The sequence below is a fragment of the Bemisia tabaci genome, chromosome 3, assembly GCF_918797505.1.
Source record: "Bemisia tabaci chromosome 3, PGI_BMITA_v3".
Classification (NCBI taxonomy): domain Eukaryota; kingdom Metazoa; phylum Arthropoda; class Insecta; order Hemiptera; family Aleyrodidae; genus Bemisia; species Bemisia tabaci.
In genome coordinates, this window is record NC_092795.1 from 15,605,200 (window position 1) to 15,630,566 (window position 25,367).

Below are 25,367 nucleotides of genomic sequence, written 5' to 3' on the forward strand. Positions count from 1 at the left end.
TGAAAGCTGGGGCTTGTTTTAAGTTGTATATGCAAAGTAAGGCCTGGCATATAAATTATTTAGTTCATAAAATATGCAATTCTGAAGATTGCAATTTTTTGATCCTGCTCCTTATCCCTCATCATACACCTGAAACGCAAGTATGCACCAGTGCACTCCCCTGAAAATATGTACATCTGCTTACCCTGAAATTGGCAAGTTGTGAAGAAATTTTGTCTCCTCATCTTAGATTTTCAAAGAATCTGAGCTATGCGGCTATCCTAGCAGTAAGTGATGCAGTTCTGGACCCCCCCCCCTCCCCCAACGCATGCTCAGCCTCTTCCTTCCCCATGGGGCATTACATATTTTGTAGACAGCCCTGAAGGGCTGAGTCTTCAATAACATGGAACTTCGAAATTAGAGATTTAGGCACATCTAAGTATTTCTTGCTAATCTATGAAGTTTGGTTATCGAAATATGATTCGGCCAAATGTGCAAGGGATTTATTCTGGAAATTTAGTATTAGGTAAAATGCACAGGTTTATGATTTGGTAGATTCTTGAAAGAAAAATGCAGAATATTAAAATGGAAGGTAACCCCATGTAATTAAAATTGAAAACATGAAATAACACAAAATATAAGTACAGATGATAAACATATAAAACATTGCTTAAAAAATATAAAATATAAATCATGAAATTAGAAGGAACTTAAAAAGATATCTATAATACTGCATGTACAGCCACAAAATTACGACAAGTAAAAATGTACACATAATGCAAATTTACAAACACGAGTCAAATGCATAATCGGTTTACAAAATAAAGAAATGAATGAATAAATAAATAAATCAAATAGAAAACACTATCAAGACCAAAAACAAAAATAAAATGTAAAATACACGGAAACATTTCTCAAATTTTTATTACATAACATTGGGTATCACTTTCTACCTCTGCATTCTGGTGCAGTGTGGAGGACTTCCTAGGGACTCAATTCATCAAAAGCAGGAAATCAAGTCATTTGGGTTAGAATTAAAGCCTGTATATACCAAACACTACAAGTCCTACAGTTGACCTAGGATGAATTATAAGTCTGGGATGAGATATATGTGATATTGGTAATCGAACACATTTCTTTTGTGTGCATTTGTTCTTGGATACAAACTTTACTTTTCATCAAATTGAATTTCCTCTAAACTTCAGCTTAACGACCTAGAAATACTGAGCAATTAAGAAACTCTAAATGACAAACAACGCAGGATTAATTCTTCAATATTACAGTAGCAAAGTTAATACTCGTTCTCCAACATGATAAGAGTTTCTGCATTGCATCGCTAATAATGAGAATCTGATCAGCACCTGATTTCTTGTCTCGATTTATAAACTCAGAGAAGGAGTGATACTGAATCATCTCTCAGGCTATGATACTTAACGAAACCTCAAATTACAGAGGAATTTTTCCTTACACAAGGTTTTTTTCTTTTTTCAATTTGACAGTGGTTCCAGACAAAAATGCCCACATTTTGTAAGCCAACTTAGATTTGCTTTCTTTGAAGTAATTACATGAAATATAAAACTGAATCGAATAAAGGACACCAAAATGTATACTGCTTACAGATGATAGTAATGAAAGAATATTAAATAATACAACTTCATCAGGTGATTGTTGGGCGTTCAGAATGTTGGTAACAATTACACATTGTTGTTTTCCTTGGAAGTTAAATGTGCGTTAATACATTGGACTCTGACATTGAAACTCATAATATTTTAAGGAAAAATCTAACATAAACGTTGATAGGAAACAATGCAATGTATTTTATCTAAAACCAGATCTTGGTCGGAAGAACAAGGACCAATGGAAGTCAACGCTTCTCAGAATTCGCAAAAAAGAGCGGCATCTTAGTGATATAAAAATAGTATCAAAAACAGGAATGTATAAATTAGATAGTTGAGGATTGAACTACTCTTAAAACTAAAAAGTTTGTGCTACAATATAATTGGTAAGACTTTGTATCAGATATTTTGTACCAATAGCATTTCACAATGAATTCGATGAAAGAAAAATTTTGACCCTGCTTGGTTGATAACTGTAGGTTAACGGAAATTTTAGACATGTTATCTCTGGCAAATTCGTTTAATGTTTTCTTCTAATAATTCTGCTTGCCAGACGCTCCATTCATGATGAGAAGTTTGGAAGTGGACCTGTAGACAAGGTATGAATTACAGCACTATGCAGCATATTTTCTCTTCAAGATCTGACGTAGAAAATAATTTCTATGATGGTGAGTCTGGGAATCAACTCCTAAGCGGGATGTAAATGTTTACAATCAACATTGGTTAGGGGGAGAATTACGAATTAAATTCAAATTCCATTTGATCTGCATTAAAAACACTACTCGTTAATATTTTATTTGGGGTTTCATTTCCAAAAGTCCCTCTGTGTAAATTCTTTCTACGTAAGATTTTGAAAAAAAGAACACTTGCCATTTTTTGCTAGTTTAAACTATTTGAATGTTTGCTTTAACCTCTGATGAAAGAGCAAACAGATTAAATTATTGATAATTTATATTTGAAAAAGCATCAGTTTATAACACTGATATTCATCATCGAGTTACATTCTAGGTCTGGGTCCATTGGGTCTTTCCAGAAGAAAAGAGGGGTAAAACCTGCCTCTTATTGAAAGACTTTCTCATATATCGAGAAAGAATATTTTTTAAAAAAAAACTACGGAAGAATGTACACTTTCACTACTTATTTAATGTATAATGTTGGTTCCTCAAATTCAAAATTGTTGCCTAAAAATGAATTTTACAATATTTTCTATCATTGAAGAAATAAGGTTACTCTTCATGAGATCATTGTTGCAGACATGAACAAAAGGGGAAGCACGAGAACGGGGCAAGATCATACGAAGAAGGAGCAGAAAAGTGATGGATTGCTGGGCATATTACTCTAGCTAAATAAATCCATAAATTGACAGTGAAACTGCAAAAATGCGTACATCCGCTGCCGTATTTCATAATATTCGCTCTAATTTTATTTCTCAAAAAGAGACTGAACCAACATCATGACTTGAAATTTTCACAGAATGTTTCTCACAACCAGGGAAAAAAATTACCAAAGTTTTCAAGAGCTAACGTGTAATAGTTTTCCCCGTAGAAAATAGGTATGACAGGAAGTCTGCGACGCCACAAACCATTACACACATTTCTGCAGTTTTATCATCCATTTATGTTATGCACCAGTAGAGTTAGCTTTGACTTAGGATGGAAGAAGAAAAACGCATGGGTGGGAAGAAAGAGATCGAATTTCCTCATTGAAACATTTAAGTAGCCAAAAACTAAAGAAACAATAAATGAAGTATGAGGGATGTATAACAAGCGTAATACAGATGATCTACTAAGGGAGAGAAGAGGCTAAAGTAAGTTGGGATGAGGCGTAAAGATTAACACAGATGATTAAGTTTTTCCCAAGACCAATACATTCCTCTGACCTTAATTCCTTTAAATGTATCAAATTCTTTACTCTCATTTCAAGAGTACTAAGTTTGCAAAACAGCATGTAAAATATGCTCTTCAATCAAAAGGGGGCAAAATTTAAAAAGAGGGAGACATAAAGAGTACATAATTTAACCTACATCAGTGGACAGATAGTCTAATATTTAACTCACTCTAAGTTCTTTCTTTTCAAATTGAAATATCACAAAAATGCTTCTTAATTAATACAAGAGTGCACCGCGAAGAAGAAGAAAAAAAAGAGGTAGGGATTGATCTCATTTTGATCTGAAGGTGGTAAAATTGTCTTAGCTTTAAATGTAAACCCAGAATTGGGAGTTCACCATGGATCTCTAGAAATAACAAGGCGAATTTTGAGAGATACTGTACCAATATAAATACTGTTAAAATGGCTGCTCCAGAGAGGATTTTAGCTGTATATGTATATAGCAGAGGCAGAGTCATCTTTCATTGCCTGAGAGACTATCTACAAGCTTTACTAAAATAAAAGTAATGAGGATTCCTGAGGGCAGCACTTTTCCTATGTATTTTGTATGCAGAGTGTGTGATATTAAAATTATGCGCCTAAATGAAACGATGGAAGAAACAAGAGGATCGGCAAAACTGATGACTATGGTAAACTGTTACAAAACTAGGATGAAATTCCATATTTTTGAGAACCTTCACATTAAACTACTGACTGCAACCTCTTCATTTTTTTCTAGTATGAGTGTAACCCATTGTAAAATAAATAAGGTTTCAATGATACAGTGCTAGAAAGAAGATAATGTTACCTATGTACAAATTCAGTACATAGTTGAAGTAAAAAATGTGCAAAACTTAAAACAATGATTAACACTGAAAGTACGGTGCAATTGGCTTTGTACAAAATAATTCAATATGGGTCGGAAACAAACCAAAAATATGGGAAACTCAGTTTCAAATTTTTTCATCGTCACAACATTTTTTCTCTTCTTTCAAGAAAAGGAAGTAAATTCATGAGAGCAAACATTAATTTAATGATAATTAAGTCTCAGCTTCTAGGACTTTTAAGAAATAATACCTCACGAGAAATACAGATGTATAAGTAAGGCATGTATTTCAAAACACCTATTGAGTATTTTATGTTACTTATCATGAAAGCTATTGCCGTAGTAATACTGCATAGACATAATATAGGATTTTATTTGGCTCAGAATCATTTTGAGTTATTGCTGAAACATTCTCAGTGCAAGGTTTATAACTGCAAAATAATTTCATTATTGACATACTCTTTTAAGTCAAGAGCTTGATAAAACCTCATTAAATCAGTTTTTGATGAGCATATTTCTGTATTGATCTCAGAACCCGATAATGAAATGAAACAGTATAATGAAATGTCCTGGTAGATGTCAGTCACAAAAAGTCAATAATTCATAACTTTTTTGCTCTGAAACTGATCAAAGTTGAAAAATAGGAAATTTTCTGCACTAAAATTCAATGCAAAATTGAAATACATTTGGTCTAGCTTGAAAAACACGCAACTCAAGTACGCGAAATGGCAGATTTTCTGTTACTTTCCACTTTTTTTAACAGAGGACCAACTATCGAATTTGCAGAAAATTTTACAGAATTTTTTATCATCCCTTCAAAAATATTATTCGAAATGTGAACAAAAATATTGGGCAATATTTTCTCAGAGGAAGAAAATGGTAAAATTTGATAGACTGCTATCAAGATACACGTTCATCTAGTTTCACCTTATTACCTTCAATACTTCTTCCCCTGATCATTTTGCATTCTTTTTTGCCTTCAAAAATCACCAAAACTTCACTCTTGACCCAGACTAAGAGGCCTTTTCATTCAGTCAATGAAACAGAGGAGATTATAAAATTAGCGAGAGAAAAAGACAACCTAAACAAAGCTTGAGTAGAGCTTTTGAAGTAGTAAGCAAGCCATTGATACTCATCGTTATCTAATAAATCTTTGAATGGAAAAATCATAATATTATATGATGCCTTCATGAGGTTTGTTTTTCGCCTTCGACATTCTTGAATTCATTCTCCTAACTGCCCTATTTGTACTTCAGTACAAACACGATTACACCATGTTCATTTATTTCAAAAAAGTGATTGTGGTTTGAAATATTTGTATGATACAACAAAAATTGATTTGTCTTTTGGCCAAGTTCCAAAATTTTGGACGTACTGATTTTCTAAAAATGATACTTAAGCATTTACATAAATGCTTTGTCAGTATTTTAATTAAGAGTGCTACTTAATTAGAAAGAGTAAAGTTAATTTTCAATGATTAATTACTAAATAAATAAGTCATTAAGTAAAATAAAATACTTTCAATTTGTATCACTTGTGCGCTTGCTGAGGAAGTTGGGCAAGATTTCTGGAAAACTCAGATCTTTTGTCACAGGTTAAGATGCAGCACCACCAGACCTAAAACATGTAAAAATATCGTAAGTGATCCTCACAAAGGATTCTCATTTACAGAAATTTTGCAGAATAAGTTTTCCAAAAAAATATAATGCTAAAAATTTACAATTAAATGTTTGTTCTCCACTATTGCTATTTTAATCAATGAGATCACTTGTTATTTTCATTTATCATTGGCAGATCTAAAGTCCCATAATACAAGCTTAGTAAAATTTTTATTATCCACCAGTTACTCCGTAATCTACTGTAATCTTCTTCCTAATTTTTCCAAGATAAAAGCAGATCATCACAATTTTTGCTCACAGTGGATTATTAAAAATTGAAAAAATAAATAAATAAGAATAATAATTGACAAACTATAGGGAGTATTGTGTACTTGATGAATGAAGTCTACTCAAAGACCATTCCACAAGTTTGCAGGTATGCCTAAAATTTATTGCTCCGTAAAAGGTAAGGGGAAGTTTTTTCCTCAATACTTACTTTAGTGCTTTGAATCGCTCTTTTTCATGGTTGTTTTCGGGAGGCTCACATTCAAAAGATGCCAATGCTAATGCTGTTCAATGAAAAACAGAAAAAACGAATAGATAAAAAAAATAGAGAGCATATAAACATAAAATTAAAAATAATGCCTTAAAAAACATAATTAAGTAAAGAGAATTTTTCTTGGTGCTTAGATATTTGTTGCAGAAAATGGTGCCAGGATAGAAAACCTTAAATTTTGTTGGACAATGGTTATTTAGGAACCATCTATAGTTGAACATATCAATTGGTGAAAATTGAGCTGCATGGATTTCAATGTTGCTTGATGAAGCATAAAAAAATGTTCCTGATACCTCTTTTTTATGACTTCCAAAAACAATGCAATTCATCTTAACATAATAATTAAAATGACTTAAATTTATCAAATTCCATCTGACTGTAAAAGAGAGAAAATGGGGATTTCAATATTTTTAAGTGCATAAAAAACCACACTTACATTTAAATGGTAGCGTAGAGAATGGTTAAAAGTAATTGAGTAAAGCAACAGATCGTGAAAAACGATAGTGCATCTGTTTCCTATTTCTCTCACGTTTGAACACAAGGGAATTTGAGACAAGAAATACTCCACACTTATCATTGAAGATTAGTTTCTGGAGATGTCTCAGAGACAAAAGTGTGCACATGCTATTTAAAGCAAAGTTTTACAACAAATTCAATGAAACTTACCATTTTCTGATAAAACTGGACTAGCTTGAAGGAATGCAATTAGTTTATGGTTTTTCTCAAAAGGACACGCAACTTGTTTCCAACTGATAAACTCTGTTACTTGTTTTGCTAACTCCCAAAATTTTTTAAAATTGATATGACCATTGCGTAATCTGGAAAGAGAGAAAAACAGAAAAATACATTTTTCTATTAGAACGCAAAAGGATTCTTTCAGTATCACAAAATGCATTTATTCTAATTTTTCGACCGCCTCTGCTCCTCATAACACACAGCTGCACATTCATGCATAGCACATTTTTGCGTAGCCTGCATAAGATAAAAAATTAATTGTATTCACAGTCAGGGATTCATTTTTGATCACCCTAATATAAAACTTCCATTAGTCTCGCCAACGTCTATTGATAATAGTTAAAAGAAAGAAGAGGACTTCTTCAACATCATTTCAGCTAAAACATAAGGACACACATTTCTTTGAAACTTTTTCACTTATTTACATTTGCTCTGCTCTCTTCTAAAACATGACTGAGATGAGGATCATCACTACAGAGTTAAAAAAAAATAAGATGATTGATGTTATAAATCTTTTACTTACTTGTTCGAACATCCTTCATTTAAAAAGTAAAGATCTTTGACTAAAAGTGAGAAAAATGGAATGACTATGCGTTGTCTTAAGTCTGTGGCCCCTGCTGAGCGCCACATCGCAGCTTTCAGTGTTGAACGATAACTACTGAAATTGGATGATGGATCCATCTGATGCTCTAAGACAGAAAATTTAGCAGACTGCACCTTGTTCCACTGAAAAAGAGAAGGGAAGGGAAGAATAAGAAACAATCAACTTTCTTTAAAAAAAAAAAAAAAAAAAAATTCTCCAGATAGGGGATGAGTTAGGTATGGAATAATGCTTACATGTTTAAGATAAGAGAAAAAGATAAAATATGTATGAACATTATGATTTTACGTCCAATATTAAATGAAATATTGCTCTCAAAAAAATACAGTTGATGATGTCATCCACTAAATTTGTGCATACCATGGTTTTTTTCACCCTCCTTCTGTCATTCATGAAGGAACCAATGCCAATGCCTGCATTCCTAATTGGTAGGTCGGGGATATAAGAAACCATGATATGCCCTACCTCCCGCGGTGTATGATATCAATAGTGGCACTCTTCAAAAGAGGATGTCTCCGCTGAGATCGGATATAGGTACGCAACATTTACACAATTATTAGTGTGTATTATACATCTAACTGAGGGATGACTAAGTATATCTGGACTGAATATTTTTAATGAAATTTCTAGGTCTTATGCAAATCATGAGACACATGCATGAATGAGTCATTCGGTAATTTTTTGGTTTCATCAACTTTCGGGAAATTTTTTTATGGAATCATGTGCTCTTGGTGTATCTAAAATTCCGCCATTTTCTATAGGGAAAGATATTTCCTCTCAATTTTGATGGATATGATTAATATGATTTAATTAAACAATTTTGAACTTCAAATATGGTATGGTAAATTCTTCATAACACTTTTTCTCTGAGGTACGTAATTTTAGTAAATATACGATTTCAAACCATTACAAAACGCATTTGAATTTATTTCATTTCTACTTATCACCAGACCAGATCCAAATTACAAAACTTTAAGATTAGAATAAAGAATTGACGTTTCACACGGTTTTTGCATCAAAATTATTGCATAACTGCATAACTATTTTGAGAAAATGATTGCTGAATTATTATGATCTTTATCTTGACTTCCAAGGCATTTCGGTCATATCATTAAAGAGAGAAACATTGGTCAATTTAGATGCAACTTAGTGTACTGCTTACAGTTTTCTTCAGTCTGGAAATCGGTGACATATTCAAACCCGCAATTATTGCCATCAGAGAGTTGAAATTCCCGATATTGAAACATTCTCTTGCAGTTTCAATCCAGTATTCGACGGCTCGGACCCTTTGCTTCTTTTTTTGATGCTGAAAAAATATTTCAAATAATATAACATTACAACAACAACAACAACAACAACAACAACAACAACAACAACAATAAAAGATAGGGATATCAATTATTGTGAAATGACATGGAATGTTGGCAATGAATGGAGTGACATTGTCAGATGATGTTGATCGTCGCGCTACATTTGGCTTTTATTCCCTGTTAAAATAAAAATAATAAACAAGTCATTATGTCTCAGTCGTTTCACTCAAAAACATTTGCTTGAATATAAGGAAAAAAATTTGACAATTGTTATTATTATTATTACTTTTTTTGTAAATATTCAAGCAAAAAAAGGCAAAGTTAAATCAAGTTAGGCCCTTTACCTCTATAAACATCACACTCAAATGTTGGTTGAAAATTCATTTTTCTAGCTGAATTCCACTTTCTTTCGCAAGTATTTTCAGTTCAATTTTAATAACCTTTTTCAAGAGGCAATAAATCCAAAATGAATCACTTTATATGAATAGAGAGATCATTCAACGGAACAGATAGAATTGGCATTTTATTTTAATTTTCTGCTCTCCATTGGTCGGTTCCCTCGCTCCTGAACTGAGCCAATAATTTTGACAATAATTTGTAACTTCACTAATAGTCAGCCTTTAAGTATGGAATTGTAAAATTTTCTACATTTTGGTCGTACGAATCTGAATTGCACCTCTGGTGACAGTTTTCGCAATGTAAAAACCTTTTTTTCTGATATAGCGGCGGATGAGGAAAGTCCGGATTTAGCAATTTTGAATACACTTAAAATTTTTACATATGAGGTTGGCAAATTGAGGAAGATACAGCATCGTGAAAATGCCTATTACGTTTTATCAAGATTCTGGAGCCAAGTTCCGAATTCTAAATTCCGAATCCGAGGACTCAATTGACAAACTAGCAATTCATTATTTTTCAAATTTTGTCAGCTATTCAAAACATTAGCTAAATTGGGACTTTTCTCTCCGTAGCCGCTATATCAAAAAAGAAAAAAGGCCTTTTTTAGGCCATTTTTCAAATCTGAATGCTGAGACGCGATGCGGAAATCAATTCGGATTGACCCACATTAAAGTGCCAAAAAATCGCTGTGTACCCAAAATTCCAAGCCAATTTTTGCTACACTACTATAAAAGTATTGGCCTTTAAAGGAGAATAAATTAAGCCGCTATTCGACACTTTTGGTCGGCAAAATAGGGATAGCACCTCGGAGACAGTGTGACTCTTTCAGAACATGATCTCATCAGAAAATTGTTTTCCTTGAGATGAACGGGGCGTATAAACCGACGAGTGGATGGAGCAGAAAACAACCCGTTTTACAACTTTAAAAATCAACCTTACCTTACAAATGTGGGTGGCAACGAAATAGCTGAGCCTGTTGAACCATTGGACGTATGCCTCCAGATTACGAGTTTTCTTCATTTCCTTCAAAGAGGGTTCTACGTGAGGATTCTCTTTGGCAAAGGCTTGGACGAATTCTTCAGGACCAATGAAAGACAGCCTCTCCAGTTCTATGTGCGTCAACTGCTGCGCTAACTCGGCCGCGTTTGGACACATTTCAATCACATCCGTCTGAAACAAAAAGACAAAAAACATTATTATTAATGGGACAATACTCTTGAATAACTGAATGCTAGAGAGAAAAACCGGAAAATCCGATTCACTGAAAAAATAGCGTGTTTTTTCATATTTCGCTGCGAAATGCAAATTATGTAGCGATCATTCCGCCTTCAATTTTTGGGTAGGCAATAGCAGTTACGTTGATGCCCGATAAATCGCTCGAGTTTAAATAGTTCACAGTTCACGAAATTCGAAAGACGTCAAAAATTTGAGACTCTCGCTCGAATTCTGACAAATATGACGTAGACACCAGATTTCGTTGGTGGCCTGAAGATTATCTGACTGCACAATCGCAATCTTGCAGGCAAATACTACTCTGAGAATCAACGCGCAGGGAATTGCATACTTTCCAGACTTCAACACGTGTGACAAAAACACGCGTGGTATAAAGGAAAAAATTCCGGACCTTCTTGCAGAATTTCCGCACTTTTTCGGTACTTCCGAACCACCCTTAAAAAATCAGTACTGTTCTCGGACTTTCCGGACTAGTGGGCACCCTAAACCCCAAACACAGCAATTTTGAACTGTACACAGGGTGATCCGTAGTTGAACGGTCAGACTGCAGGAGCTTGTTCTATGGGTCAAAATAAGACTTTTTGTTGAATAAAGTTTTTTCAAAAAGTGCCCCCAGTCGGAGCGTCGCCCCCCCCCCCCCCCCAATTTTGGAAAGTAAATCGTTTTCCCTGGATTTCGGCGACGTTTGCGAACCAAATCTCATAAAAATTTGTACTGCCCTGTATGCCCTGAGTTCATAAACGATCTAAAAAAAAAAAAAAAATCGAAAACTCAATGGGAAAAAAACACATTGGATCTAGGGTCCAGACTCTTAAAAACATCGACAAGAAAAAATACTCTTGATTCAATCGGATTTAACCTTAAATCAAGAACCCAGCCTCTTAATTTGAGCGGATTTCCTTTTGATTTAGGTTTAAAGCCGATTGAATCATGCGTATTTTTTCTTGCCGATGTTTTCAAGAGTTTGGACTCTAGATCCAATGTGTTTTCTTTTCCAGTGCTCAATTTTAAGAGGGAGTTTAGGGGTGTATCGGCTCCTGCAATCCGGCCGTTTAGCCATGGATCACCCTGTAGGCACCGTGGAATTCCATCTAATTGGCCGCGATAATACATTAGGCTAAGGACGGAAGATACATGGGAGTCGGGGAGCGATATTCAATCCTCGCGCGACCCATAACTCCGGCTGGAAGAAGGGCTCCTCCGGCCCATTAAGTCGAGCCCGGTGCTCCGCCGCGCTGAGGAAGAACGCCGTACGAGCCTTCACACGTTGCCAAAACTGCCGTGCAACGCAAAAGCGCCGTAAACGCCGTTTTACATTTCTTTGAAACAATGTATCATAGCAGCAAAACTTGTGTACCTTGGGACAATGTTTTTACGAAATTCTTTCGCGAATACTATCAAGAACTTAACCTGAAAATTTGAGGTGCATGGGTAAAACAGTTTTAATTTTATAGAGCGTTAAGTTCCAAAAAAACGAAGAAAAATCTTAATGGATTTACGGTGTTCTTACTCAGCACGGTAGAAATTCCCTCTGACAAATCGGGAATTTTCGAGAGAATGTGAGAACGTTTTTCTTTCGATTTTTCAGAGAATTTTGTCCGCAATCTGACCTACACGGAGAATAAAACCTCGTGCGTGGGACCCGAAGTTTAGGTCATATGGATCTCTGAAGTTTTCAGATTGAGCATCGGAACACTTAAGGTCTAGCTGTCGAGGTTCGGATCACACATCTGGAACTTCAGTTTTTACATCTGAAGTACTTCGGTTTTCACATCCGAAAAACTTCAGTTCTCACATCTGAAGTACTTCAGGTGTAAGAACTGAAGTACTTCAGATGTAAGAACTGAAGTACTTCAGATGTAAGAACTGAAGTACTTCAGATGTAAGAACTGAAGTTTCAGATGTCAGACCTGAACTTCGGCAGCTAGACCTTAAGTGTTCAGATGCTCAATCCGAAAACTTCAGAGATCCATATGACCTAAACTTCGGGTCCCACGCACGAGGTTTTTTTCTCCGTGTAAAATTCCTAAAAATTTCGGACGAAAATATTCATAACTCCCTTCAAAAATAACATTTTCCGAGAGGAAATTCGGCAACATCCGATGGCTCATACGGCGTTGTTCCTCAGCCCGGCAGCACTCCGGTCGGGACGTAATCAAGTTAGAGATCCACCACCGGCCGAGTCAAAGGTCTAATAACTTCCGCGGGACGCTCCTCTTCGGCAAACTTCCCGGGCCCCGGCCACGGCTTCGGCAGATGGGAAAGTAAGTATTCCATCCCCCCCCCCCCCCCCGTTTTTCATTAAAATTAAAGTTCTTGGCAGATTTCGCAGCTCCCGGATAAAAGTTTCCGGGCCGGCGCGGTGCCGGCGCTGTCGCGGGCAACCCCTCGACGATAATGGTTTTTAATCGGCTCCGCAACTAGTTTATCTCCGCGACGACGATAAGAGGCTAATCAACGCGCCGTGATCTCGCACGGGTGCGGGTGGGTGCGTCGGCCAACTTTCCGCGGGGAGCGCAGCTGGAAAAAAGTTGATTACCTGGAGAATCTTGACTGAACTTTTCCCGGGGGGAGGGCGATGATCTTCGGGAAAATTTGAAGCTTTGATTTTTTGTCACGGGGTGGGGCATTGCGAGGAGTTGATCGGGGCGAATTGCTGATACCTCCTGCTGAAAATCGTCAATTTTTCCAGGAGTACCTTTACAGGAGAAATAAATATGAGGACAATCAGGAGAAATATGAGGACAATAGAGGAGTGGAGTATTTGATTATGATTAACCATCGCGGGCTATCGCAGTGGGCTGTTTGGGACTCGAACAAATCGAAAAAATCGAAGCTTAAGGAGCGATAAAATGTGTGTCTCTTGAAAAGATAACTATTTGAACTCTCCAGTATGTTTGTTGCCTACGGGGCGAAATTGAAGGCGAACATAAAAAAGTCTATGTCTGTTGTTAGTTTTACGAATGGCTCATCCATTGGTTTCGCAGTTTATAAAGCGAGATTAATGTATGTTTTTCGAACAGATAACTGGTGGATATTCGTGCTCTACGGTATGATTGTTATGTTGCCAATGCAGAGAAAAGGAAGGCGAAATTAAGACAGACGATCCCTACCAATAGATTAACAACACCGATCATTGGTTCAATCGAAGCTTACGGACCGATATGAATGTGTGAATAGACAAGTATTGCAAGTTTTGTTTGTTGCCAATGTGCACGGAGAAAAAAACTTCGTGCGTGGGACCCGAAGTTTAAGTCATATGGATCTCTGAAGTTTTCGAATTGAGCATCGGAGCACTTTGGGTCCAGCTGCTGAGGTTTGGATCACACATCTGAAACTTCAGTTCTTACGTCTGAAGTACTTCGGTTTTCACATCCGAAAAACTTCGGTTCTCACATCTGAAGTACTTCAGATGTAAGAACTGAAGTTTCAGATGCGTGATCCGAACCTCGACAGCTAGACCTAAAGTGCTCAGATGCTCAATCCGAAAACTTCAGAGATCCATATGACCTAAACTTCGGATCCCACGCACGAGGTTTTTTTCTCCGTGTGGCGAAATTGAAGGCGAATCTCAAGTGGACGAAATCTGCCGATAAGTTGAAGCAAAGTCTACTGGTTTAGTAAAGTTTGTGGAGCGAAATTATTGTGCGATTTTCGAATGGATGACTATTCTTGTTCTCCGGTATGTTAGTTGCCTATACAGCAACATTGAAGGTGCAAAGAATCATCGCTTCTTTGCAGTTTTACGTAAGCACCAATACAAATATTCGGCAAAATACATATCACGTAAAATGAGATTCGGAAAAGAGAAGACTGTAAGAATGAGATGAGTGGAAGAAGGATGAATTACTTTTGAAAGGAACAAAACGTCTTCCTGATTGTCATCGATGGAGGCATCATCAAGGGCTTCCGTTGAGTTTCACGACGCACGACCGAGAGTCCATTTCCTTACTGGCTAGACCTAGGAAAAAGGGCGACGGGCTTTTCCTCGCACACTTGGCAACAGTCGGATATGGACGAGACGAGAGAACCGGAAAAAGTACTAACGAAACACGTGTAAAACATACCAACACCGAGCTGTGAATGTTAGATACTTATCGCCGCGACACGTGATGCTCCTGCCGTACCCATTTTCATTTTACACCTCTTTGATTTCCCCGGTGACCTCATCTCATTTCTTAATAGTTGATAATCAATATCTCCCGCCTTCATATTCGCGCCCGGCAACCTGGAGAGCACGAGGCGCCTGCACATCTCGTGCTCCGCAACCAGCGCTGCATGCGGCGCGCCGAGGCACGACCCGCTCCGTTGTCAGATCTAACCTCAAAAGTCGAGTATTTCGTCGTAATTAGATGGGCGTTGTATTGATTTTCGCCGATATTTGGCGGCCGGGATCTCACTCGGAAGGCGAGGTATGATGCTGGACCCTAAACACGTTCCAACATCGCATGTTACGCCGCAGTTTGCCTTTGAGGTGAAGCTCTCTCCATTCTCGTTTGCGTCGATGATGGACACGTTGGCATTAATCCGCTCTGTTGCCAACACTTTTTTTCCTATTCACCATATCTTACTCTGTGATATAGAATCATGAAGAGTAGCGAGTAACGCATAACGCCTGAGGCAAGAAGCGCTTCGAGAGGTTGGACCGCAAAGCTGTCAGGCGGCGTAATCCTCTAGTTAATTTTTTTTTTTTTTTTTTTTTTTTTTTTTTTTTTTCCATTTGGTCTCGTCATTTTTTAGGGGGAGTTTCTTAGGATTGGGCCGGGGTGGCTACCGCCACCTAGAATTAAGATTTGACCAGTTATAATTTTCAAAGGTGCTAGTCGAAATGTACTCAAACTTTTCAACTGAGAATCAATTGAGGACGGCACAAACATAAAGATCACCACTATTAAGAAACTAACTGTGTATGGATTCCTTGAGTCAGAGAGAAAATTCAAAAAATCCCCTTTTCCAAAATGTTCATCCCTAAAGACGCATTAAATAACCCACTCGATGTTCCCGCGCTATTTTTTTTACACGGTTCTGGACTTTGTAAAATAGCGGAGACACATAGGGACCCTCCTAGTAAATCAGAAATGGTAGTAACTTATATTTCAGTAGGAATTCGCGATTTTCTTACGCGCGTCTCATTTGACTTGCCTTTTCTAACTGCTTAGGAAGTCATTGAGCGGTAAATCCAATATATTCGTGGATCAAATACATCTTTCCGAACACGTTATTAACAGCAAGCGAAAATATAAGTTTCCCTTCGTTGCGTCAAAAAGATACGGATGTTCGCTCCTGCAAATGATTCTTCGTTAGATTTAGATCTTCGCATTTTTCAAAAGACCTAACACTTACTAAGTCTATGGCGAGAACGAGATTCTTAGAATTATTGATTTTTAAGTAAAAAACGCAAGCTCAATTCCAAATGAGTTTATCTTCAATTTGTTATTTCAGCCTTTCCACGAATTTTTTTTACGATATTCTAATACGTATCGTATTTAGCGTTTTCCGTGGGCATTAGGTACCCCAGTAATACAAATATTCGCGCGAATAATAAAATATTAGCATTTTTAAACGCCAACTCCTACTCTTCATTTGATCCGCGTAGATTTAAAATAATTTTCAAGCGAAAAAATCCAAAATAGAGCTTTTAAGCAATCTATGCTTTTTATGAGTTTCACGGGGAGTTTTTCAACAGACTTTATCACGGGCCACAGCTCCAGGGCAGGGCAGGGAGGTGGGAATATCCTCTCATCGTGCGTCACGACATGCACATACATGCACTTCCCGGAATCGACCCTTAATTGCGCGGTGTTTTGTGAAAACGACCCGACGGCATTGTTAAAAAAAACACACTTAAAGCTTACTCTATACTTCTCGTATTTAAGCGCGAAAACCGAATCAAATATTTTCTAAAGCCCAAGAACCCTGCAAATAAGCGCATCTAAAATAATACTCAAAAATTCAGAGAATATACTCGATAACTGACCTAGTTCCCACATTCACCCGAAACCGAAAGTCTACATACATACATGTGTGCTCTACGCATGAAGACCCAAGGAATTTGCTAGTAAATAAACGGCCTCAGCTTTTTACACTGATTCTCATAGAAAATTTCGCAAACTGCTGACGAATGAGCATCCCTCTGTTTGCCGAATACAGTCGATTCATCGTTGGGCCTGATTGTGTCGGTTTGAACATTGTACTGCATATACCATTCACACGGTGACTGATTCGACAGTCACTAAGGACCTGATACTGACATCGTGTCCTGACGTTTATACGATCAAACGAGGAGCTAACTCAAGGGCTGAGGGGAGGAGGAGGAGGGGGGGGCGTCGTATCGTTAAGTCGATTTGATGCATCAATAGATATTTCAGACCGATGTCACGAACAGATATGGAGTATCGAATGGCTATCGATTGATTATATGGTAATGTAAACCGTCGGTATGCTATTCCAAGAAACACTTGGTAACGGATCTAACGCAATGGAACTTCAAATGATCGATATTTAATCTCCAATTCGGATGTAAACTACGAGCACTAGCAGGGTGCAATGGGTGCATGTCTACTAAAATTTAATTTTGGAATTTCCTGATACTTTGAAATGAAATTTCCTGACTTTTGGCGCGAATAAATTCAATTTTTTTCATTTTACAAACCTACATATTCAATTAATTGAATCCAATGTTTCATTATTGCATGCGCTAGAGTGCATGTGAGTTGATTTTTTTTTTTATTTTTTATTTTTATTTATCTATTTATTTTGAATCGTTCGCCTTCTGTACGTAGAAAATAGAATAGAAACATATTTGAAGCACTCGGAGTTCCCTGACCCGTAACCGATTTTCCTGATGACACAAACTTTCCTGCTATTTTCAGGCTTTGCTGACGGTAGACACCTAGCTAATCTCTCCATTTGTACAGGTTAATTTACGAGAGATTCCCAAGGTGTTCTGCGTGAAATTTCAACACGGGATTAACTCCTGCCGAAGTTTAATTCTTACTCTGTTTCGCGGTCGATGATCGGGGTGCATGGATGCGGTTACAGGGGGATAGTTCGTCGCTCCTCGTAAGGGCGTACCTCAATTTCCACGTGAGCCCTGTTTTACATATAAACTCATGCAATCGGGGGCTCAAGCAGAGATCGAGACACGTCCTTACGTCAGCGGGACGACGAGTTGCGATAGTTTCCGGTCGGGCCGCAAGTTTTGAAAGTAATCTACGTCTCAGTGGCCACAGACCAGCGAGCTTTCGCGTTCGGACTCGCCATTCGCGACTTCCCCGTTTTCTGACCGATAGCTAATCACTGGCAATCGATATTTTCCCATTTGAAGCTACGGTAAAGAATCGACCTCTGGAAGCACCCTGAAAATCGATCCTTTTTCATAGGTTTAAATGGTAGACGAATCGATTTTCGCAGAACTTATTTTTCGAGCACGATCGGGCAGCTCGGCGCACAGCGGATCGAGTCAAGAGGAGAGATCGGACAAAATCATAGAGAAAAAAAGGAGCAGTGGCGTGGCGTGAATTGCGATTTATCGATTGTTATGCCATTTAAACCTATGGTAAAGAATCGATTATTAAGGTGTTCGCTGCGAACATCCTGCTCATTGATCCTTTCCCATAGGTTTAAATGGCATAACAATTGATAGCAAGCACGCCACGCCACTGAAAAGGAGGTGTTTGCATTTCGGGCATCTTGGAATTTTTTTGATGACGTATAGGTCGGCACGACGAGTTTTATCATCGATTTTCTTGGAAATGGTATAATTTATGGAAAAAAGTCATTCTATAAAAAGTGCTTGAAATTATCATGAGTTGATTTAAGCAACAAAATCAGACATTATGGTCCGTTTTTCATACTTCGAATTCCGAATTTCGCTGGCCAGGTTGTACCGACCTACGTCACAGGGCAAACAAACTTCAAGATGCAAACACCTACTTTTTTTCTCTATGGGACAAAATGTGGAGACTTTACACGCCTATAACTCCTTTGATAAAAAACTTTAAGGTTCTAAAAGTGGTACTACACGCCTATAACTCCTTTGATAAAAAACTTTAAGGTTCTAAAAGTGGTACTAACTCCTTTTATACACAACTTTAAGGTTCTAAAAGTGGTACCATTGGTTTCCTCGTGAAATTTTCTTTGGTGAGCACTTCTTGAAATGTAAAATAGGACAAAATAAACATGAAAATTTGCAGTTTTAGTAATAAATTTCACACTGAAAAAAAAGTACCTTGGATCCAGCATGATAATTCTTGAATTTGCCGCCAAGAATTTTCTTCATCTTGCTTTAAGCTGACTTTTTCTTGATTCAAGAAAAATAATGCTTGGGTTAAGCAAAAAAGTAGCTCATATTAACCAGCAAAATTCTTGATTTAAGAAGAAATACTTCTTGGCGGCAAATTTAAGATTCTTTTTTTTCCAGTGCATGTCTGACCTCTCTAATTGACTCGATCCACCGTGCGGCGCAAAGCTCCTGGCTCGCGGACGAAATTGAATTGTTGGAAAGTTTCGGAGCGGCCGCGGTACCACTCCGAGTGCGGATTTACCGGGCGACTCTCCAGGCCATTTTAATCAATTTCGGGTCCCTTTTTGCTGCCGCCGACGCTGCTAATGGACCGATAACCGAGCGAGCACCTTCGCAAAACAGTTATCGCGATATTGGGTTCCGCGCATAATGAAGACGCTGTGCAGTTCCGCGAGCGCTAACTCCTCTGCGCGGATTCTGGGGAAGATTTGCGCCGGCGAAATGGTAACTTCTTCGGGGGGTAATTGATACTTCGCGCTGAGAAAAACTGAAATTTCAGGTTTCGAAGTTTCGTTCAAACTGCTAAGTTTTGAAGAGTGAATACTGAGCGCCATCAGGTGCTCCTGAAGTTGCGCGTGATGTTTCTCTCTGCGCAAAAACTTATATGTGTCTTCGCTTTATAAACTCTCGGGGTTGAGACTGAAAGCTGATATATAATATCAAAATTTCCTGACTTGCCTTGCTCTTGTAGGTAGATGAAACATAAAGAGGGAAAAACAATTCTTAACAAATATTGGTAGAATTCCCTGACTTTACTCTAACTTTGAAAAGAAAGAAGAAATTCAAGGTGAACTTGCGTAACTCTTAACTGCGGTTTTCTTTCTCGACAAAAAATAACCATACCTTATGTCCAGCGCAATTGTTTGAATTTTCCTTCACTTCCCAAGCTTTTATCTCGGATTTCAAAGATTTCTCTGACTTTTCATTGGCCTTTAAATCTCCTCCGAGGTTAAGAGATAATTGGACAACCTTTTGCGTTTAGGAACTATAAATTCCGGTCCGGTTTAAAAACAACGTATGTGCCATTAGTTTTCCTATGCACATACGTGTTTTTTCAGATGAGACAGAATTTATAGCTCCAAATTGCAAATTGCAGTCCAATTCTGTTTATGATAAGAGTACACCACAAATGTTATCTCTGTAGTTCCTGTTCATTAAATGTGAATTATGTGTTTTGTTCTGTTAAAGTCCTGAGCGTGGCAAAGACCAAAAAGCTTGTACTTGATAAAAAAAAAAACAGTTTTCATGTAAGTTTCGACTTAATGGCTTTTCACAGAACTGGCTACCTCAAAACTACAGATCTAAATACGTCTTTATAATAAGACAAGAATCGTAATTCATAGGCTGCGACGGTAAATGAGGGAAGCAGTGGTACAATCTTGACTGCAAACGATGCTGCTTAGGATGTTTTGAATTTTCACTCTCTATTTGATCAGGCTGCACCGCTTATTTACAGGGTGTGTTGAAATATTACAGCATGACATTTCAAAAATAATTTTCGTACAATTTTCAGTATCACATTGAGGAGAATTGCGTTCTAAGGGCTACAATATAGTTCTGGGTCAAAGTCTGAAGAAGTACATACACTTGTACATGATGATGTAGCTCCTAAAACTAAAAACGCTACTAGATAAACTGAAGTAATGGGATTTTCTCCTCAGAAACACAAAAAGATTTACTCTCTAAAGGATAAAATCATGCAGATGAGATTCAATTTTCTAGATTTCAGGAAAGCTGGATGCGAAATAAAATTCCGACCCGACAGACGCGAAACGAAACGGCACCAGGATGACGCCGCGCTATATACATAGGCTGTCCCAAAACAACTGGCACTAAGTCTGTCATTCGGGAACTACAATAGATATCGACATGCGGTTTGCGGGAGGTGATAGCTCATACTCTTAGCTCTTAAACGAGCCTAAGTTGAGCTAATTTGGTTAAAAACTCAACGAGTTACATCGATTTTCCGAGACGTGTAAGAAATACCCCTACGGAATTTTTCGTAATTTTTCATTCCTTAACTTTGCCTCCGCAAGCTGTGAAATTGGTTCAGACGTTATGAATCAAGTTTCCATTCTCTGGATGCAAGTTTCCACTTGTCAGCAAGTGTTTCCATCACAGCCGAGAAGTTTTTTTCTGTTTGCAAAGTCAGTTTAGTGAAATTGTCCGGCCTGATAACGCGTTTCTTTGTGTTTCGTCATGAGTTCACCCGCGGAGTTGAAGCAATGAGCAACGATACGCAATTCGATTTTGCGTTCGTCGTGAATTATCTGCTTCTGAAACTGTGAATGAAATGACAGTAGCTTAGAAGTGTTTCAGAAGCAGATAATTCACGACGAACACAATATCGAATTGCGTATCGTTGCTCTTGCTTCAACCGCGGGTGAACTCATGACGAAACACAAAAAAACGCGTTATCAGGCCGGACAATTTCACTAAACTGACTTTGCAAACAGAAAAAAACTTCTCGGCTGTGATGGAAACACTTGCTGACAAGTGGAAACTTGCATCCAGAGAGTGGAAACTTGATTCATAACGTCTGAACCAATTTCACAGCTTGCGGAGGCAAAGTTAAGGAATGAAAAATCACCGAAAAATTCCGTAGGGGTATTTCTTACACGTCTCGGGAAAATCGATGTAACTCGTTGAGTTTTTAACCAAATTAGCTCAACTTAGGCTCGTTTAAGAGCTAAAAGTATGAGCTATCACCTCCCGCAAACCGCATGTCGATATCTATTGTAGTTCCCGAATGACAGACTTAGTGCCAGTTGTTTTGGGACAGCCTATGTACTATCTCCACTGTTGAGAGATGGTAAAATTTAAAGAAGATGAGAATAAAGTTAGAGATTTTTTGTCACATTCTATCTTTTAATGGAAAAGCGATGGACATATACTTTGTTTTAGTTTTTTTCTGACTGTAGGCAGCGACAGCGGATGATGAAGACAAGTATTCAACATTCACCCTAGATATATCTATCCATCTATCTACGCAGAAAGGCAGAATCTTATCAATATTTCCTACCATCGTTTTATCAGCTAACATGATTATTGTTGCGAAATTTAAAACTTTTTAATTATGTAGACTAGCGTTCTCGACAACATTAATGCATTAACAATTTAATTTGAGTAGTGGTTTTAATACAATTACGAATCAAATAAAATTTCTACCTTGCGGAGGCAATAGTTATGTTCATCGTGACAACTGTGTCCACGACCATTCTCGTGGTTTTATCAATACATATGTCTGCATCTACATGGAAATAGTTATTCGGAAGATTTTCGAAAATGATGAATTAGGGTGCATTTTCAAAGAATAATTTGCGTGAGTGACTGCAATTATTTTTCTTCTTCTTCTTACTCCACAATCAAATGGAATGCATTTTGCAAAATGAGGAACTATTACTTCTGACTCATTCATAAAGGAAACTATCTGCATAAGAAAAGTAATCACACATACGTTGTTTCTAAAATGAGTCAGAAATATTAGTTCCATATTTCAAATTGTAATTCGAATATCCTTTGCAAGCATGGGCTTCATCTCCAGTTTCAAAAAAAAAACAGGGTGTCTGCTAAAACAGGCTGGCCGAAAATCAGTACTTTTACAGTACTTTTCCAGTCCATTCCCAAGAAATTCAGTACCTCCTCATAAGAGAAATTCAGTACTTTTTCAGTACTTCCAACTGATGAAATTCGAAAATTTTCACGAATGTGAAATTCTCGCTCGAATTGCGACAAAAATTCTGGACCTTCTCGCGAAATTCCGCACTTTACAGTACTTCTAGACCGCCCTTAAAAAATCAGTACTATATCCGGACTTTCCGGAAATTCCGGACTTGTAGACACCCTGAAAAAAACCACCATCATGCAAATGAAGCTATATTATCAGAAATGGCAACACTACATCGCTACGAAAGAAAACCATATTATCGCTAATACTAATTCGCGCGCCTTTCGCGTGGCTGCCAGATCGTCCAAAACGCAAGGCTCGCCATCATGCACCCGAAGGGACTCGAGCAAAAAATGTGCCAATCCTCCGATCTTAAATGATACGCCTTTGCAGATTAGGCGTGGTACTGAAGGGCGAGGACGAGACGCACCGTCAGACTCCTGGAAAAACAACGTAACTCCTTCGCCGCTTGAGCCTCGAAAAGCGTGAAAAATAAACACGATAGGCGTTATCATCGAGTGCCATAAGCTCTTTTCGCGGCGAATTTCAAGAGCGGGTGAAAAGAAGAGTGAGCGAGGCGAAGGAGCGGCTACATCCATCACTGTCGGCGTGTGTAATCCCTTCGCATGTTCTCTCATCGGAATACCCACTCCGCACGGGGGAATTATTCTCGCGTGTCGAGCAAAAACGCTGTATGTTCATTCGAACGTTGCCAAATTTCCACGGATAAAATATTAAATTGGGAAAAAAGTTACGAATACTTTTTTTTTTCAAAATAATCGGCAACATTAAGAAAAATCTAGAGGAAAATAATCTAAAAATTATTATTTAAAATGATTACAATTTTACCATACAATTAATATTTTATTGGAAGAAATTTGGCAAAGAGCAAAAGTCCATACGCCGCTTTTCCTTAGTATGGGAGGGATCGGGATCTATGCACGGGAAGAAGAGGTAGGTGGAACTGCTCGGCTGAGACCGGTGCACGGCGAGGTGTAGACTTTTTGAAAATATTCGTGAAGTGGAGGTGTCTTGGGATTTTAAAACTTGGTTCGGCAAATTTTCCTCCATTTGAAGCTAGGGAAAGGAATCGATTATTCAGGGGTTCGTTGAGAACCTTCTGTTTATCGATCCTTTTCCGTAGGTTTAAATGGTAGATCAATCGATAGATCGCAAAGCACGCCACGCCACCGTGGGTTCACAGTCTGGGCAAAGGGAGGTCACGCCAAGCACTTGCTACGATTTGTAGCTCCAGCCTACTCCTTGTCAGACACCTTTACGCCCTTCCCTTTCCCTTCAGAATTATGTGCGTGACACATGATTTCCATTGGTAGAAATCTCCTTCGGGTGATCATAAAGACATGAACTAGAGCAAAGTACATTTTCCAATTTTCACGGATATTTTAAATTACATTTCTTTCTGCAGTTCCACCCTATGTTTCAGACTTTGCGCCGCTGTGCAGCCCTTAATTACAACTTCTATACTTTCATTTTTGAAACAAAAACTGTCGATATCATTCTTCTAATTCTCGGTAAGTTTTCTCACCAAGTGAAAAATGTACCGCGTTCAGTAGAAAGGACCCAAAGTCATGTCAGCTACTGCCAACTCCAATTGGGCAATTACATTTTTTAAAAGAGAACGTTTGTGCAGATTCCTTTCAACATGTTAAGGAATTTGCTTCGTAAAATGCAGAAAATGTACTAAAATTTGCACAAAAATCCGCACGACCGTATCATTTAAAAGAATAAATTGCCCAATTGAATTTGGCAATAGCTGATGTGCTTAACGTGGTCCAAATATTCGCTATAGATTTGAACAATAGCAACGATTTGATTCCCTCATTTAGGGGGAGGGGGTATTGTATCGCAAAGTAACGAGACTAATCATCATTTCAGATCGTTTGGTACATAAAAAACACTAAAATATTGACTCTATTGCTGATTAAGATAGGATGAAAAAATGGTGCAAGGTCCACACTATTTCTAAGAGGATTTAAAAGCCGAGATAAATCAAATATTAGAATTAGAGGTTAATTAAAGAACTCCGGTACGTTTTGGGGGTATTGAGGGGGGGGGGGAGTTCCGTACTGTTTGGTACGGCTAAATACCGGCCAAATGAAGTTGAGTTAGGTTACTGCTCCGTATCGTGAGTTTTCAATTAGAACTCATTGTACTGCACCCTCTCCTAATTTTGTTCTTTTTCAGCCCGATCGGGCATGGACCGGACCCAGTCCGGTCCGTTTCCGTAAACATATCGCAAAAAAGGGGGTCCGGTGCAGTGGCGTGGCGTGAATTGCGATATATCGATTGTTATGCCATTTAAATCTATGGAAAAAGATCGATGAATAGGGTGTTCGCAGCGAACACCTTAATAATCGATTCTTTACCATAGGTTTAATGGCATAACAATCGATATATCGCAATTCACGCCACGCCACTGGTCCGGTGGGCGAACAGGGGGGACGGGGGCGGTTCGTGACAGCCAAACAACCGGGGTCGCCGCACTGGCTTGACGCGGCGGCGGCGGACAGGATGACGAGTGGGGGGGGGGGGTGTAGGGGGTTGGATAAACGGGGGTGCAAACAGGGTTCGCGAACCGAGTAATGAGGCCGCTTTGACTCGTTCTCGCAACTGCAGTCGCTGTATTTAGTTAGAAATTAGCTCCATCGAGGAGAA

At 38.1% G+C, this 25,367-nt stretch overlaps 1 protein-coding gene across 1 annotated transcript in view; it reads right to left on the minus strand.

The window, feature by feature from the left end:
- Positions 1–559: 559 nt before the first annotated feature.
- Positions 560–25,367, minus strand: part of LOC109041943 (uncharacterized) — a 261,452-nt gene continuing 236,644 nt past the window's right edge. The window contains exons 7-12 of the mRNA XM_019058459.2: positions 10,426–10,656; positions 8,940–9,083; positions 7,700–7,902; positions 7,108–7,259; positions 6,382–6,454; positions 560–5,904 (exon numbers count right to left, since the gene is read on the minus strand). Of these exons, the coding sequence (XP_018914004.2) occupies positions 5,883–5,904; positions 6,382–6,454; positions 7,108–7,259; positions 7,700–7,902; positions 8,940–9,083; positions 10,426–10,656 (825 nt within the window). The 3' untranslated portion in view covers positions 560–5,882. The remainder of the gene's footprint in view (positions 5,905–6,381; positions 6,455–7,107; positions 7,260–7,699; positions 7,903–8,939; positions 9,084–10,425; positions 10,657–25,367) is intronic.